Here is a 16,610-nt window from a genome sequence, read left to right on the forward strand (position 1 = left end):
GACCTACTGTAAACATCATCACTCTACACAGTCTAGTGGACACTATACACAGTACATGCAGCAGAGTGTGTAGATTCAAAAGCATAAGGTGTCGACGTTAACAAGAAGCAGAAGAATCCAAACTTCAAAGGTAAATTGCAGGCCAATAGTAATCAACATCTTCAGGGATAGTGAACCTGTTGGAACCGTTACTTCAAACAACTATGGAGTATTCACAGACTGAAGGAGACACTGATCGAGAGACTACACACACACACACACACACACACACACACACACACCCAGTTCCAGGCCCACACACACATACATACACACATATACAAGAATCAGAACACTCACATGAAGACACGTACCAGACACCAATACACACACATACACTGACACTCGCAGACCCAAACACTACCGCACACACACACACACACACACACACACACGCGCCGCGGTTGAACTGAGCTCAGTGGTGGCGGGGAGCAGCTGATTACTGGTCCCCTGCTGCTGCTGCCGCCGCCACTGCTGCTGGTGCTGAGCTCCATCATGTTAAATGTTCCACCCCAAATAAGGAGAGCACGCCGCTCGCTGCACTACGCTGTGGCTTACTGTCTGCGAGTGGAACGGGCCTTGTGCTGGGTCACGTCCACGTCGTTGCCGGCCACCTGCGTCACCCCCGAAACGTCCCCAGGGGACACGCCGCTGTTGCTAAGCGCTAAGGCTGCCGCTAACTCCACGGGGGGTAGCGGGTGTAGGTGGCTAAATCCCAGGAAAGATCATGCAAGAAAGCGCTTCTTCGCTTGTCCACTCACCACGGCGAGAAAGACTAGCTCCTCACTCCATCGCTCTCTCTGTCTCCTCTGGCGATGCGCTGAGTAAGGACGAGCAGTGGGTCCTTAGGCACACACACGCTCACACACACAAACACACACACAAACACACACACAGACAAATTCCCTGTGATGTCACTTTCAGGCTCAGTCTTTTGACATGAGTGAGCAGGAAATGAACGCATGGGTAAACACACACGGCCATAGAAGCAGGCAGGCACACACACACACACACACACACAGACACTCAGACACACAGGCATCACACAGTATCTGGGCTAACAGTGGTGTCATATAACAGGGAGTTTTTGTGCAGTGTTTCACAGTGTAACTGTTATTGGAATTGAGAGAGAAAGAGAGAGAGAGAGTGTGTGTGTTTGTGTGGCTACTCTCACACACACAGACAAGAACACGGCCTGACTATCAGTCATCCACAACCCCCCTCCTGTTCTCTCAACTTAAAGGTCGCCGATGAACAACTGCTGGTGATTCAGCGCCGCGTGCTGCTGCCGCGGTAACAGAACCCCCCATCCTTCCCCTGCCGCCCCCCTCCCCACAATAAAGGGGGACCGTTTAACTAACATCAAGCCCCCCCCCCCCCCGGCCCCTCAGCCTGTTAAAACAGGACCACCCTTTGTGAGGGAGGCACGTGCGTGTATCCCTCTTCTTCTCTCCCCCCGCCCCCCCAGACGGAAGAGTCAGCCACCACGACTCACACATGAATCATGTGTTTTTCAGTGAACGAGGAAGAGGGAGAGAGAAAAAGAAATAGAGAATGAGAGACGGAGAAGGATAGAGGGAGAAACAGAAAAAGGGATGGAGAGAGAGAAATAAGAGGAGACGGACAAATGCAAGAGTGGGAAATGGAAAAAGCCATAGTTATTAAAACAAACCAAGATAAAGAGTAAAGGGGGACAGAGGAAGAGAGACAGGTAGAAAAAAAAAAAAAGTAAGAGAAAATGAGAGATAGCAAGAGGGAAATGGAGAGAGACAGACAGACAGACAGACAGACAGACAGACAGACAGACAGACAGAGAGAGAGAGAGAGAGAGAGAGAGAGAGAGAGAGAGAGAGAGAGAGAGAGAGAGAGAGAGAGAGAGAGAGAGAGAGGGTGAGATAGGGGAAGGGAGTGTGTGCACTTGAAAGAGAGAGAGAGAGAGAGAGAGAGGGAGGGAGGGAGAGAGAGGCCATGGTGCATGTCTGCTCCATGTCTCATAGCCTCTGAATTGATCCTATTTGCGGGCTGACTCACGGGTGAAAAAAGCTAAACAGACGCCTCCATTATGGCCACCCCACAGTTCACCCACAGCGCAGCACGCTTTAAACATGGACATGCTCTCAGGTGGGTTGAGGTGTTATGTAAAGCGACTAAATTCTGAGGGCTACCTGTTTTACTCATTTGGTTTACAACCAACAGCAAACTAGGATGACCTGCTAAAAAGCGCATAGTGATTTGTGTGGTCATGATATCGGGCTGTGATAAGTCACGTCTGCACTCCACTACTGATGACGTTTGTGTGTGTGTGTGTGTGTGTGGGTGGGGTGGGGTAGTCATGGTCAGATTGCAGACACAGAGCAGGCCAATATGCCGCAATAGGAGGAGGTCTGACTAACCACAATAATCACTCCTTCTAGTGGCCCACTTCCTCTCTCCTCTCCACACCGTACCTCACTTTATCTCTCTTACCCTCTCTCTTTCCCTCACTTCATCTCTGGCACGCATGGTACACCTCACTCTGTCAGTTGTCACAGTACACACACACACACACAACTAGGCGCCTAACTCGTCACCAAGCTATTTTCGTCGAGGTCTCTGCAGAGCGGTGGCACCCAGAGGCCAGCTCGACCTGGATACACACACACACACACACACACTGCTCTGCTAGGAGACGGCTAGCGTGACGCAGCAGGTTAGCCGATGATGCTAACATAGTTAGTTAACAGTAGGTGCTGCCACACGCCAGCTGCGTTAAGTTCAAACATGAATGTGCATGTGTGAATGTGAATTTCCTGCTAGCCAACTGCATGAACACAACTGAGGATGGGGGAGGGGTAAAGGAAGGTCAGGGGTCATGCTGCCTAGCAACACCTCTCCAGGGACAGCAAGCGAGAGAGGGTTTTCATCAGTGTGTGTGGTATGGGGGGGGGGGGGGGGTGAGCAAGAGAGAGACAGAGTGAGAAAGAAAAAGATATTAAGACAAAGAACAAAAGATAGAGGGTGCCACAGAGGTGGGTATAGCAGTAGAGAGAGAGAGAGAGAGAGAGAGAGAGAGAGAGAGAGACCGGCAAATGGCACCATGAGTTTAATGAGGTGGCCTACTTCTCGGAGGAGAGGGTGAGGACTCAAAAGGACAGACGGACAGACAGACGGACACTCTTAAGTCATGCCCCAGCACTTTATTCACTGAATCTGGCATGCACACACTCACAAATGTTATTGCTTATGGGAAACTGTGACAAAGGAGAGAGAGTCTGTCTGTGTGTGTGTGTGTGGTTCAATGTGTCCTGAGAGGTACAGCTCAACACCCAAGCATGTAAGCAAATGACTCGTCTGCCAACCACCTTTAGAGCTGAGAAGCATACACACAGGACCACACACACACACACACACACACACACACACACACACACACACACACACACACACACACACACACACACACACACACACACACACACACACACACACACACACACACACACACACACACACACACACACACACACACACACACACACACACACACACACACACACACACACACACACACACACACACACACACACACACACACACACAAGCAGCTGAGGAAACGCAAGAATGTGAACAGTGAGAGAATAGGACATCAACTCAGAGGAAGCACAAGTCAAACACACATACGTACAGAGAAAGACAGACACACACACACACAAACACACACACACACACACAAAACAGGCCTTCTTATGAGGACCTCATTTAACAGTGTGCCTGAGGTCAGGGTAATGTAATGGTGGACCACTCAGACTGTAAAATGATCAAGTGACGTAACGAAAGAATGATGCACATAGGAACATAGTCGGTGTGTGTGTGTGTGTGTGTGTGTGACACTCCAATGTCACCTCACTTGCTCACCAATGTTGCTCACAGACAGACTAAGTCAAGGTAAAACAGGGCAGAGAGAAAGAGAGTAGAAAAGAGTTAGAGGCAGGAGCATCCTGTTCCTACACTCCTCCTTACCTCCATCCCCCCCCCCATCCCTCTCTCTCTCTCTCTGTTCTATTTTCATTCCATCCCTGTCTGAGTCGTTGTCCTCTTCCTCTGCTCCCGTCTTCCCCCTTTCCTCCCTTTCTCTTCCTGCGCCTCATCCTTCCGCGCATCTGGATGACTTCCCTGCCTTCGCTCCGAGCACAACAACAAATTGCCGCCCTTGTGCCCGAGTTAGAGAATGGCTGACAGAAACGCACCATAGCAATCCTTATGAGGGAGGGGAATTCATGCCTACTTAAGCCCCTTAAATATGTACCACGGAGGAAGTGTGTGTGTCATTGGCTATGTGTGTGTGTGTGTGTGTGTGTGTGTGTGTGTGTGGCAGACAGGGGGAGAAAGATGAAGGAGACAGAAAGTAGCAGAGATCATTAGTTTTGCATTAAAAAGGAGATGCATAGGATCTACTGTGACGCCTGGTGTATTGGGCTCAGATGCAAAAGTAATGAGGGAGGGTGCATGTCGTTACTGTGGTAACAGCAGTTTAATGGGGATGGGGGAGGGTTGTGCACACACACACACACACACACACACACACACACACACAGGAAAGCACCTGCCAAAGTTACAACAGGCCTGTAGGCCTAGAACTTATGCATAACCTAGTATTGCTGTTGTTGTGACAGACACCTACCAAAATACAGACCATCTGAAAAATTGCTTCTTTCTGTATCTCTGACATACACACACACCACAGACAGGCCACACACACTTCCTTCATTTCATTATAAACATAAGGCCACGACAGATGTGAACTACTAACTTATCCTCATGACCTGTTAAACATCCTCCTCAGCCACATGGACACATTTGAGTCCTGTTACAAACACGCTCACATAAGGTTAGGCTAATCAACTCAGCGTTTAAAGGTGTAAACAAAATCAACCTAGTGTTTAAACATGTAAACACTTAAAGTGTTATAGTTAACATATTTTATCCAAATAGCTGTCTAGGGGCATTCTAACAACCCTGATTTGTGCTTGTATATGGTCATTAGTGAGCTCTAATTTCTTAATGCCTAATTTTGTTAAATAGCCTACAATCCAGAAAAGTGTGTGTGTGTGTCAAAACAAGGTCCCTGAGGTAATTGTGGCATGTTTCCTTGTCTGTGGTAATCAGGCAAAGGCTAAAGGGGACTAACAAGTGGTTTCTGTCTCATCACGTGTGTGTGTGTGTGTGTGTGTGTGTGTGCACAATGCACATATTCATCAGTGTTTTGCCTTTACAGAAAGTCCTCATTTCAAAGCAAGCTTTCTATTCTTTAACATTTTCCAACCCCCCCCCCCCTTTCTTCCCTTCCTGCTAGTTAGCATGGACTAAAAAAGAACCATCGAGGATTTACCAAAACAGCAACATGCTGTATGCAAAACAGCATCACAGGCAGGGAACTCCCCTAATAAATAAAAAAGGGAAAACTCCATGCTCTCCCTCTTCAGGGCACACACACACACAGCTTGTCTCCAGGGGCAGGTCACCCAGCTGGGAATCCGCACTGACTTGTCTCCAGGCCTGGGAAGAGGGGAGTGGGAGAAGTTTGATGCACACTGGTTCTCCACGCATGGCAGCCTTTTGCACTTCAGGGCCCAAATGTAATCGCTTTACGCTCGCTCGCTCTCACACACACACACACACGCACGCACACACGCACGCACGCACGCACGCACGCACGCACGCACGCACGCACGCACGCACACGCATGCACACGCACGCGCACGCACACGCACACGCACGCACACACGTCTGTAGTGGTGCTCACTCCTGCAACACAGATGGGTCCCTTCTGCTAGAGCTTCAATTTCAACGCCCAGCCTCATTTTTAATGGGCCACATAATGAATGTTAACTAAAAATACTGTCTTACAGAGACTTAAAACATCATGCTTTAGTTCTGACGAGAGGGAATTGGGAAGTAGACGTGTCCAAAAGAAACTGACCAGGACCATTATCTGAAACCAACGTGGTTCTTCATTTTTATAGAGAGGACAGCTCTGAACAATGCAGCAAGGGACAGCATGCATTTCACACAGAGCCTTATATGGTCCAGTTTTGAGATGCAATCACAACACAGCTCAAACACAGACCTGTGAAAAGTACAAAAGTGTCTAAACAGGTACAGAGAGTCATCAAGTAGCTTAACACAAACAAGAGGCACTGAAACCGAGCGTGTGCACGCACACACACACACACACACACACACCTCTGCTCAGTCAACAGTACTATTTCTACTAGATTTATCTGCAGCCTTTGATACTGTTAATCATGACATTCTCCCTTCTACACTATCTGAACTAGGAATTTCTGTGAAAGCTCTTGACTGGTTTGAATCTTATCTTAAAGCGTGTCTTGGCAGGGACAGGTATCAAAGTCTCTGGACCTCACCGCAGGTGTGCCTCAGGGATCAGTATTAGGAACCCTGCTTTTCCCTATTTACACCACTTCCTTAGGTGAGACCATTCGCTCCCATGGATTCGATCCCATGATCAAGATGTATATCCCCAACCGCCGACTGCGGTCTTCTGATGAGCGGCTGTTGTGTCGACCAGCCATAAACGCTAGGTCAAATTTAAGACTGTTTTCCTCAGTGGTTTCTTGTTGGTGGAATGAGTTGCCCAGTGCTCTCCATTCCTGTGATAGTTTTGAGTCTTTCAAGAGGGTTCTAAAGGCATATCTGTTCAACATGTACTTTTATTACGTTTATTAAGTGTTTCTCATGCGTTATGGTTTGTATATTATAGTATTTATTTATTTTCATTAGGCTATTGATTGAATTGACATTGTTGTTTGTTATTGCTGTTCTCCTTGGTGTAGCCTCACCAACTTTTTTAATTGTTTACCATTCAATTTAACTATTGTATTGTGGTTATTTGTATGTTGCTTTGGACAAAAGTGTCTGCCACACACACACACACACACACACACACACACACACACACACACACACACACACACACACACATACTGTGCCAAGAAGCTCATCTAAACAAAGCCAAGGAATCGTTCTGCAGCTGGAGTGAGACAAAGGAAAGGCATTCGTTCATTCATTCAGTAGCCTGCACTGGGGACCTGTGGGAATGTGCACTCAACAGCAGCACAGCCCAGAGATAAACATGGATGCTGCATGGGCACCCTGAAGCTAGGACAGAGACTACTCAACACTCCAATCCAGCAGACCTGCACAAAGGCAGCAGAGAAAAGAACAGGGTCACCCGACACAGAGACGCACTGCAACACAACAGAGCTGCTAGTTGAAGTTAGCACAAACAAGTGCTGCAGTCCAGAGAAAAGGATCCAGCACAGCGATGACCTGAATTACAGCAGAGCAGGACAAAGACGCTGAAGCTAGCCTGCTAGAAGAGGCAGTGAGGCACCCATGCTAGAACAGAGCAACCAACACTAGCCCGCTAGAGCAGAGACACAGATGCTAGCACACAGACGCTGGCACAGGGGCACTGAAGCTAGCACAGAGAGCAACAACACTAGCGCCAAGACCAGTCTATCAGCAAGTGCTGCAAAATAGCAGAGCGGCAGAGAGGCACCAGAGAGGCAGCACATAGAGAGAGAGGGTGACCCAGCAATGGCTGCCAAATCCACAGGGTCCTGTGCCATAGCTGTGGGCTACAGTGGAGCAGGAACTGGGCCAGCGTGACGTGAGTCCCGTCCCCAACACACACACACACACACACACACACACACACCAATTACCAGAGTCACGCTGACCAGGTTAGAGGGGGAGAGACAGAAAGAAAGATGTGGAGGAAGTTGTACAGAGAAGAGAAAGAAAGCATGGGAAAATAGGGAGAGTGAGAGAACGACAGTTAGAGCAAGATAACACAGGAAGAGAAAAAGTGAGTGAGCATAGGAGGGGAATTACAGAGGACAAAGAGAACTGAGCGAAAGAGGGAGAGAAAGAGACAGAGAGAGAGACAGAAAAAGACAGAGAGAAAGACCCAAGAGAGGCTATTAAACAGACGCAGACACATACATTCACACTTGTATAAGAGTGCGGGAGCTTTTTCTCTCTCTGCAGATTTGCCTGTAATCTTCACCAACCTTTTTACAACACAGATAAGGAACTAAAGCACTCTCAGGTTTACAGCTTCATACACGTCCTGCTTAGATCACACAAGGGAGCACAGAGGCCAGCCACAGAGTGTGTGTGTGTGTGTGTGTGTGTGTGTGTGTGTGTGTGTGTGTGTGTGTGTGTGTGTGTGTGTGTGTGTGTGTGTGTGTGTACTCCCACACACTCGTCCACACCCCTCTCCACATACACACACACACCCACTTCTATATTTAGGGGGAGCACAAACACACACACACAGTCACAGCTCGCTCACTGAGCTCACTTCCTCTTTGCCAGAAGGTTCTGCGTTGTAGTGGAGTGTGACTGGAGCAGACACCAGCGGCTGCCAGAGCTGATGACCCGCTGGGAAGCAACAGAGTTTCTCTGTCGCCAGACCACTACCCCCTACACACACACACACACACACAGTCCAGTCCCAGCTATGGACGTCTATCCCGATTCCCGAGGTATTCTCTGCCTCATTTAATGTCTCACTCAGCCAACCTGCTCCTCCGAATCCCCTCTCTCTTGTTTTTTCTTCATCATCTTCATCCATCTTCTCTTTCAGTCTCCGTTCATCCTCCATCTCCCTCATCATCACCTCACCAGCCCTCCATCATTCCCTTCTACTCTGCTCTTCATCCTCCCATCACTTGGCTTCTGTCTGCCTTTCTCGGATCTCGCTCTCTCATTCTCCCTCTTTCATCCTTCCTCTCTCCATCCCTCTCTCCTCATCTCGCCTTTGTTTCCCCAGCTCCAGGCTTAATAGGCGAATGAGGGAATGCCTCAGTGACTGCGGACAGACTGGGGATTCACAGGGATACCCTGATTTCTGCCTCTCTCTTTCTTACCAACAGACACACACAGAAAGACACCCGCACACTCACACTCAGTGTGCATTCAGGCCAGCTAAGGGGTGAGAAAACTACGGCTATGCTCAGTAGCACCAATTCTAAAGCTGCACTCAAAGCAGGGCAAACAAACCATCACCACCCCCACACACATTCACACATACACAAGCAGTCACATTGCAATCAAGAAGAAACCGACAGTTCCCCTTTCGGTTGAAATTTGAGGAGTGGACAATGCCTTTCATTTCCCCCTGAGGCTTTGAAGAGGTACCGTTGACCCAACTAGACACAGAAGTGATCGCATCTGACTAACAGAAGGAAAAACACACAGACCACACACTCATTTAGACACACAAACGCTCAAACACACAGCAGCGGAAGGGCCAAATCTACTCACAGGCTTAGAACCCAATCCGCCTGTGGGGGCCATATTATCAAACACACATAATCACCGTTGGATATAGGATCATCCCCGAGGCTGGGAATTGGCCATTCAGCCTTACGGTGGAAGCATATGCCTCAAGCATAGGGCAGATTAGATGTGGGGGTGGAGGGAGCGATGGGGGGGGTGGAGTATATAGAAGTCGTGGCTGCACAGAAGCAGTAAATCCGTGGCCGTGATTAGATTTGGGACTGGCTGTAATCTAATGATACCCCCAACCCCCGCCCCGCCCTCACAAACAGAACTAATGCGTTTAAATTGAGCCCCAAACCAGGGCGGTGCACCGCTGCAGGAACCCACACATTCCTATAGACACGGCGAGATGCTGGCGGTGGGTCCCTTCATCCCAGTACGTCGCCACACTTCCATCTCATCCCTTCTTTTCTGTACCCTCCATGTCAATGATGGCTATACATCTCTTCCTCGCTCCACTTTCTATCGCACTGTGTGTGCCACGCTTGATATCGACTCCTGTTATTTTCTTCTTCTTGCTCGCTCTCTCATGCTCCTGCACCGGCTGGGCCGGAATAATGAGGAGCCTATCGTTAGGCTGGAGCAGGAGACTGAGCCGGGGGGGGGGGGGGCACTGAGTGCACCATCCTGGGCTGAGCGAATGTAGGTCAACACGACCTTTGCTCAGAGAGAGAGAGAGAGGGAGAGGAGAGAGAAAGATGGAGAGAGGGTTCTGAACACAGAAAGGAGGAGTTGAGCTCAAAGGACAGAATCAGAGCACAGTGAGAAAGCCAGAGAGATGCACCAGGAGACACAAGGCTCACAGAAAAATAAGGAGAGGAGAGAACAGAGATTGAGAGAGAGAGAGAGAGAGAGAGAGAGAGAGAGAGAGAGAGAGAGAGAGAGAGAGAGAGAGAGAGAGAGAGAGAGAGAGAGAGAGAGAGAACGAGGAGCAGGGGGAAGAAGAGCCACCACCACTCTCTAGGTATCCTGGCCATGTGAACTCCTTGATCTCAGCCACATGACGTCTCGGGTGTCAGAGAGGATTTATCACAGTGCCCGCCACCAACGGAAGGCGTGGCTGCCGGCCACAGATCCAGCCAGACGAAATAATAATAATAAAAAAAAGCATTGGATGCTTTTTCAAATATTTCTGCAAGGAAACAATCTAGCAATAGTTGTGCAGTCCTAAAAAAAATAAGGTTTTCCTAAGGTTCTGATCGTTCTGTATGATTGTCTATTTCTAAATATTAACCCTAAGATAATGCATTTCAACTCTGAGTCACACACACCCACCTCTTGACTCTGTGTCTTTAAAATCCTGTACACAAACAGCTAAGGGCCGCACACAAATCATCAACCGCCAGTAGTCCTATAGTCTGCTGCCTGCTCCAAAAACATCCCCCAGAATGCACCAGTAAAACCCCCCACACCACTCATCATGACAGGAGACACTGAGGCCGGACAGCTCCGCGATTAATCGCATACAGAGAAGCACTGAAGGCTTTATCAACGTCCCACATCAAATAATCAATAAGCATCAAGGGTTACGGCTCTTATGCCGCACAGAAGGGCTGGGGCTGGTCTAATGGCTGCGCACATCCAAAAGCCTACTGTAAACTGCTACGACCAAACATGGGAGACTTAGCATCTACCGTTAGAGAGAAAAGAAAAAACACAGACAGTGGTCTTTCGCAGCAAGAGATAGACACTTATTTTTTTCCTTTTCTTTTCCCCCCCATATCTTCATGAAGTAAGCTGTTTGGACAGTTGGCCGACAGTCGTTGCTCGTGCACTGGTGACAGATCCAGTCGGTAAAAACAAGGGGATAAGCAAAGCAAGTCAAAGCAGAAGCTTCAATCTGCTGCCAACTCTGTAAATAAAACAACAAGCCAGAAAGGGGGAGAATGAGAGAGAGAGAGAGAGGGAGGGAGAGAGAGAGTGCATAGGATGCAGGAGAGAGAAAAACACAGAGCCTGTGGGCCTCTGCATGTTCAAACATGGCAGCACAATAACAGGGGAGTGAGAGAAGGGGGAACAAGCAAACCAGCTACAAGCAGAGCAACAGATGAGTGTTTTTTTTTTTTGGGGGGGGGGGTGAGACACAATCCTAGAAGATTAAGGATTTCAGGATAGATATCCATGAAAAAAAACTGTTTATGGCCCCTGGTGTCTTTGCTATATACAAATAATTCTCAACGCAACAGTGTGGGGGCACATTTTGCAGTGCCCTTACATGCCATAATTACACGTCTCTACATATTTCACATAGACTTAGGTGCTGTTCAATCAATAGACAATTGCAATAGTGATTCAACCAGACGCTGACAACCAACCCCACAACTGCAGTTATAAAGACAGCGGCTAGACAAAGTTGCCATCGGCGCTCAGAAATTGATGCCTGGATCACAACGCGACCCCCAGGCTACCAGGCCATGACAGAGCATACCGCGATGGCTGATCGGAGATAGAGGATGCTGATTCACCGGACTTAATGGAGGGAGAGGCAGCAAAGAGAGCTGACATGGAGAATGGAATTTGATTTTCAAAACGCATTCAGACACCATTTCCCCGACTCCCAAATGTAAATGCTAATCTTCTTGAATGAAATGCAAAACAAAACGCACAGGAAATGTCATTAGGCTACCTGTCGAGAATACATCACAAACGCTTGCACAATTCGAAGTAGCCTAGCTTACGAACAACAGTTATAAGAAAAATAACTGATATCTCTCTCTCTAGACAAGCGAAAATGTGGTATAAATGTGCATTTAGCCAAATACAGGCAAAACACAAAACCACAGAACCACTTCCGGATGTGGTTTTGTCGCTGCCTCCACAATCACCTTGCTTTGGTTGTGAATCTGTCACCGTTTTCTGAATGTGACTGGGATGCTCACGTTCAGACAACAGTGTCTGTCCATAAGGAAAGGCATCTCATTCCAACCTCTGAACCCCGGCGTCTCTTACCTCCAATAGCCTACTCATTGTGTTTGTTAAAATTCTCAGCTAACTTGAGGAAGACAAGGGCGAAATGTATCAGTGATAAGTGGTCCTCTATGAACAACCGCAGTAAAGCAGCAAACAGATCAGTGAAACGCATCATACAGTGCTTAGAATAAAGGTAGTGCTTAAAATAAAGGTAGTCTGCTGTCCATGCAAATGCTCTAAAGATAATAATCTGTGAGACCGAGCATTGCACTCATTCTTATTGCACATAATGTTGAGATGGTTAGAAACCAATACAAGTCATTTCTTTCCATTTTCCAATACATTCGCTAATCCTGGTCATTAAATCACGATCACATATAACCTACTTCACTGCATCATCACGTAGTGAGAAAATCTGTCTTCGACAATGTGTCGATTTAACAGCTCTACAACTGTGGAATGAGGGCCTAGGTTTTACACTGAAACTGACCATTCGATGACATCGCTTTGCGTCGTCTCTGGCGCTAGAACTACCTTTGCTAACTGGCTAGCCAGCTATTGTGGCAGCCAGCTAGTGACAATCAGGCCTGTCGATGTAAAGACAACGTTTTTTTTACTATAATGCAAAGAATCCTACTGACACCAAGGTGGAACATCAAAAATGACTCCTTCAAGAAATCACAGCACCGATACTCATTGGCGCAGTAAGCTGGTCAGCTAATAAGCCACTGACCCAGTAACTCAGATAGCAACCGTCTGCTAGCTGACCAGCTGTTCAGCACATTTCGAATACACTGGGCTTGGCAAGACGATCTGCCATTGACCAAGATTGCTTTAGGGTTGCGGAGCGTGTTCGTGGTGCATAATAGCCACGCCGGTTTCTTATAATCGAAATATTCTGGCCTGCATGGTCAATCTAGCCTAATTTATGCACATCTTCACACAATTTGGATGAAATATAGCTAACGTTAGCTGTGCCACGCCACGGCATTGTTTACATTGCTAACTAGCTCCTCTTGCTTGCATTACAGTCTTATCAACGGCTCGCTAGCAGGCTAGTTATGGCCCACAAAACCAGTTAGCGAAAAAAAAGCTAATTTTCCTAGAAACATATCCTATAGTAATATCACATCCCAATCCGATATGGAAAACATTCATGTTCTCAATGTCATATTAAACACTACAATTGTTACTTAAACAACCATAGTATTTAGCAGTGATTTCTAAATATCATGCGTGTGTACAGTTTGCAGTGCCCCGATTTCCTCTTTTCCAGTCTGCAGTCATTTGGCTGGTTAGCATAGCTTGTTCCTCTGACCAGAACGTCGCTGTGGCTAGCAAATTACTAAATTCTAGCTAGCGTTAGGATAAATGACTGTACCTCGAACCTAGAGCTCAAATCCAGAAACAATTTAGAGAGATAGTGTCCTAGTCTGCTGAGTAGTAAACACAAACACAGAAGACACATCTATATATAATTCACTGTCTTTCCCTGAATGCGGTAGTTTATTATGTTATGTTGAATGTTTAACAAACAATTTCTCCCCACCCACCATCCATTTAGTCGAAAGGGTGAAGCAGCTGCTGGCTAGTTAGCTTGCTACTGCTAGCTAATAGGAACAATGTATTGCAGCATTTGCACGGGCGACTCTGGGGCTATCCTCAACCAGTCAGCCTTGAGTCGTTTTTGGGCTTACCTGATTTGAAGAACGCCGCTATGTCGGCCGCGTCCTTTGCCGTCTCCTCGGCCCCTTCCCCCGAGCTCATTGCTGTTCAGAAAGACACGAGCAAATATCCCAAATGTGAAGTTTTCTCCTTCCAGCGTATTTGGGCGTACGTGAGGAAGAATCCGTCCCTCGTACAGTTGCGTCTGCTGTGACACACAGGGACGGAACAGATCACTTCTCGATGTTAGACACCATCAGCAAACCTCCATCTTGAATAATACAAATTAACAGCGCCGGCCGGCGGCTCTTCCGAGTCAAGCCGAAAAGGAAAATCGTGGAAGATGGGAGAGGGAGGTGGGGTTGATCCGATGGGTTGCCCAGAACCTCCGGAAATGAGGGGACAGTCAATGAGCAAATTACTAAATTCTTAATGAAGCTATAACATTGATTTAAGCCACACTATCTTCGAAGCAGATTATTGGAACTTCAAAGGCACAAAGACATTACGTGTTTTGCAACATTTAATCATTAACTCAAGAGTCAAGACCTCTTCTAAAATAAGGCCAACTTCCAGCTCAGCATGCTCGTGTACCCGTGTGTCTGTGACATCCTAAATGAACAGATGCCCCTCTAATTTTCTGGATAGTTCTAGCTCATTTGGAGAAATCTGCTTGCCACCTGCCTACCCTGCAGACCCCAATTTGTAGCCTAAGTTGGCCCTAATGGTAGGCTACACTCCACACTCCAGACCCTAAAATAGTAAAAGGTTACTTTATGATGGAATATAGTATGAAACACAGTATAATACTTGGGCTATTGTTTCCTTCTTGTTACACGAAGACTCAAGAATTAGCCTAGGCATTTGATTAACCTGGACATAGACCAATAATATAGGCCTAGGCCTACTAGATGTTGTCCAGATTTACAGAAAGTAGGCCTACCCTTTATGTTGACGGTCATGTCATATGGTATTGGTCATGCACACCGAATTGAGCCTTTTGACCCTCTTAACAGTTCACAGATCTTTCAATCATATTAATCATATGGGCCAAAGCCATCTGTAAGATAATTAAGCCCACATCTTGCCTAACAATACTGCCTAACATCTGGGATCGGCTATAAATGGTTTTTGAACTTTAACTTTGGTTGAATATTGCTAAATTTGGGTAAGTACTATTATTTAAAACAGGCCACTAAACATAGCCTACTTTTGTTTCATTTTATTCCTAATCTGTCTATGGAAAATGTGAAATAGTGCCCTCCTGAGGTTGAAAATGAAAGGGGCAGCAATCACTGATTATGCTTTATTAAAATTCAGCTAAATTCTTAATTCTCACAGTCCATTGTCTGTCCAGTGTGTGTGCTTAAAAACTGGCTCTTTAAATAGGAAACAAAAAAGTGGCTCTGACTATGCCAAGCAGTACCAGTATTTTAGTCAGTCAATACATTGTTTCAGGAGCTCAGCTCCTTTTCAAATGCACTCATATAATGGCAAAAGATTGACACCCCATCCATGATTGGTCAGGATAAGACTTGGCTCTATGGTTGGACCTTTCATCTGTTAATGATGTTGTCATTTTATGAAGAGTCAGAATACAGTTTGGAGTAGGCCTATACTGATATTTAACTTAATGTGGAAAGTATGTTAAGCATATTTTCGCAATCAAGATAATATGTAAAATATATAGTAGTTTCAGATATGCTGCCACTGGTTATTCTAAAATTACACAAAGGTGCAACTAATTCAAAGTTGCATGTGTTGACATGTTGATCTAATTTAATAAGGTCCGTTAAAAAAGGTGACCTTGTTTTCCACTGCTTCCTGGGTTTGGTAATACATGTAAATGCTATATTACTATTGACTATTTTGACAATTTGAATGAATGTATAGAGCTATTGGTCTCAAAACTAAACTTCTTTTGCTTGACCAAACAGGAGCCCCATGTTTGGATTCTAATGAGATGCAATTATATGATTCTGGTCCTATGCTGCCTCCAGTGTTCATTCAGAGAACAGCTTTCTCATAGTAGAGAAATTAGTGAGATTCAGTGAGATTGTGTTATTCCTCAGGTTATTGTTGTCAGGTCTTTGTCAGATTATTCTCTTGTATTCCATTTGATGGACTTGATTTGTTGTAAAATGGTCATAAGCAATCTTTTCTGACTTTTCCATTTGGCACATATGTCTGATATATTGTCTCATGACTTCCAACTTGTTTAGTGTGTACTTAGCATGCTCACGTTTTCTTAGAGCAAACAAATTCTATTCTATCGATAATACAATGTATCATGATTGTAGATTAAGTTACATTTGTGAAGCATTGCTATTCAGCAATAGCAACTTGTGAAAGGCCATAATAGTGACCCATCCTTATCAGTATCAGAGTAAGCAAGAATTAAATATATCAGTCACATTAATAATCACATTAATATTAAAACCTCTATAATACCTCTATAATCAATTATTTTGGGAACAATCAGTCAATTGAATCACCATACTGTAGTCTTAATTCACAGTACCACCAGAGGGAGAGCTTGAACTGCTTTTCACATAGGCCTGTTTATCTTGCCCCATGTTTTAGACTGTTCAAAGAAGCTTCCATTCACCAACTGACTGCTTTGCAGATGAATAAAACCACCTCTT

The 16,610-nt window shown here is 46.2% G+C and overlaps 1 protein-coding gene across 5 annotated transcripts in view; it reads right to left on the bottom strand.

Annotated features, from left to right (window-relative positions):
- The window catches only part of trioa (trio Rho guanine nucleotide exchange factor a), a 120,123-nt gene extending 105,888 nt beyond the window's left edge, over positions 1 to 14,235 (bottom strand). For all 5 annotated transcript variants that reach the window (XM_076301822.1, XM_076301820.1, XM_076301819.1 and 2 more), the window contains exon 1: positions 13,998 to 14,235. In XM_076301822.1, the coding sequence (XP_076157937.1) occupies positions 13,998 to 14,067 (70 nt within the window). In that variant the 5' untranslated portion in view covers positions 14,068 to 14,235. The remainder of the gene's footprint in view (positions 1 to 13,997) is intronic.
- Positions 14,236 to 16,610: the final 2,375 nt, after the last annotated feature.

Source organism: Alosa pseudoharengus, unplaced genomic scaffold (assembly GCF_046254945.1).
Source record: "Alosa pseudoharengus isolate Yale_2024_CS ecotype anadromous, Long Island Sound unplaced genomic scaffold, YU_APseudo_1.1 YU_APseudo_1.1_scf_23, whole genome shotgun sequence".
Classification (NCBI taxonomy): Eukaryota; Metazoa; Chordata; class Actinopteri; order Clupeiformes; family Clupeidae; genus Alosa; species Alosa pseudoharengus.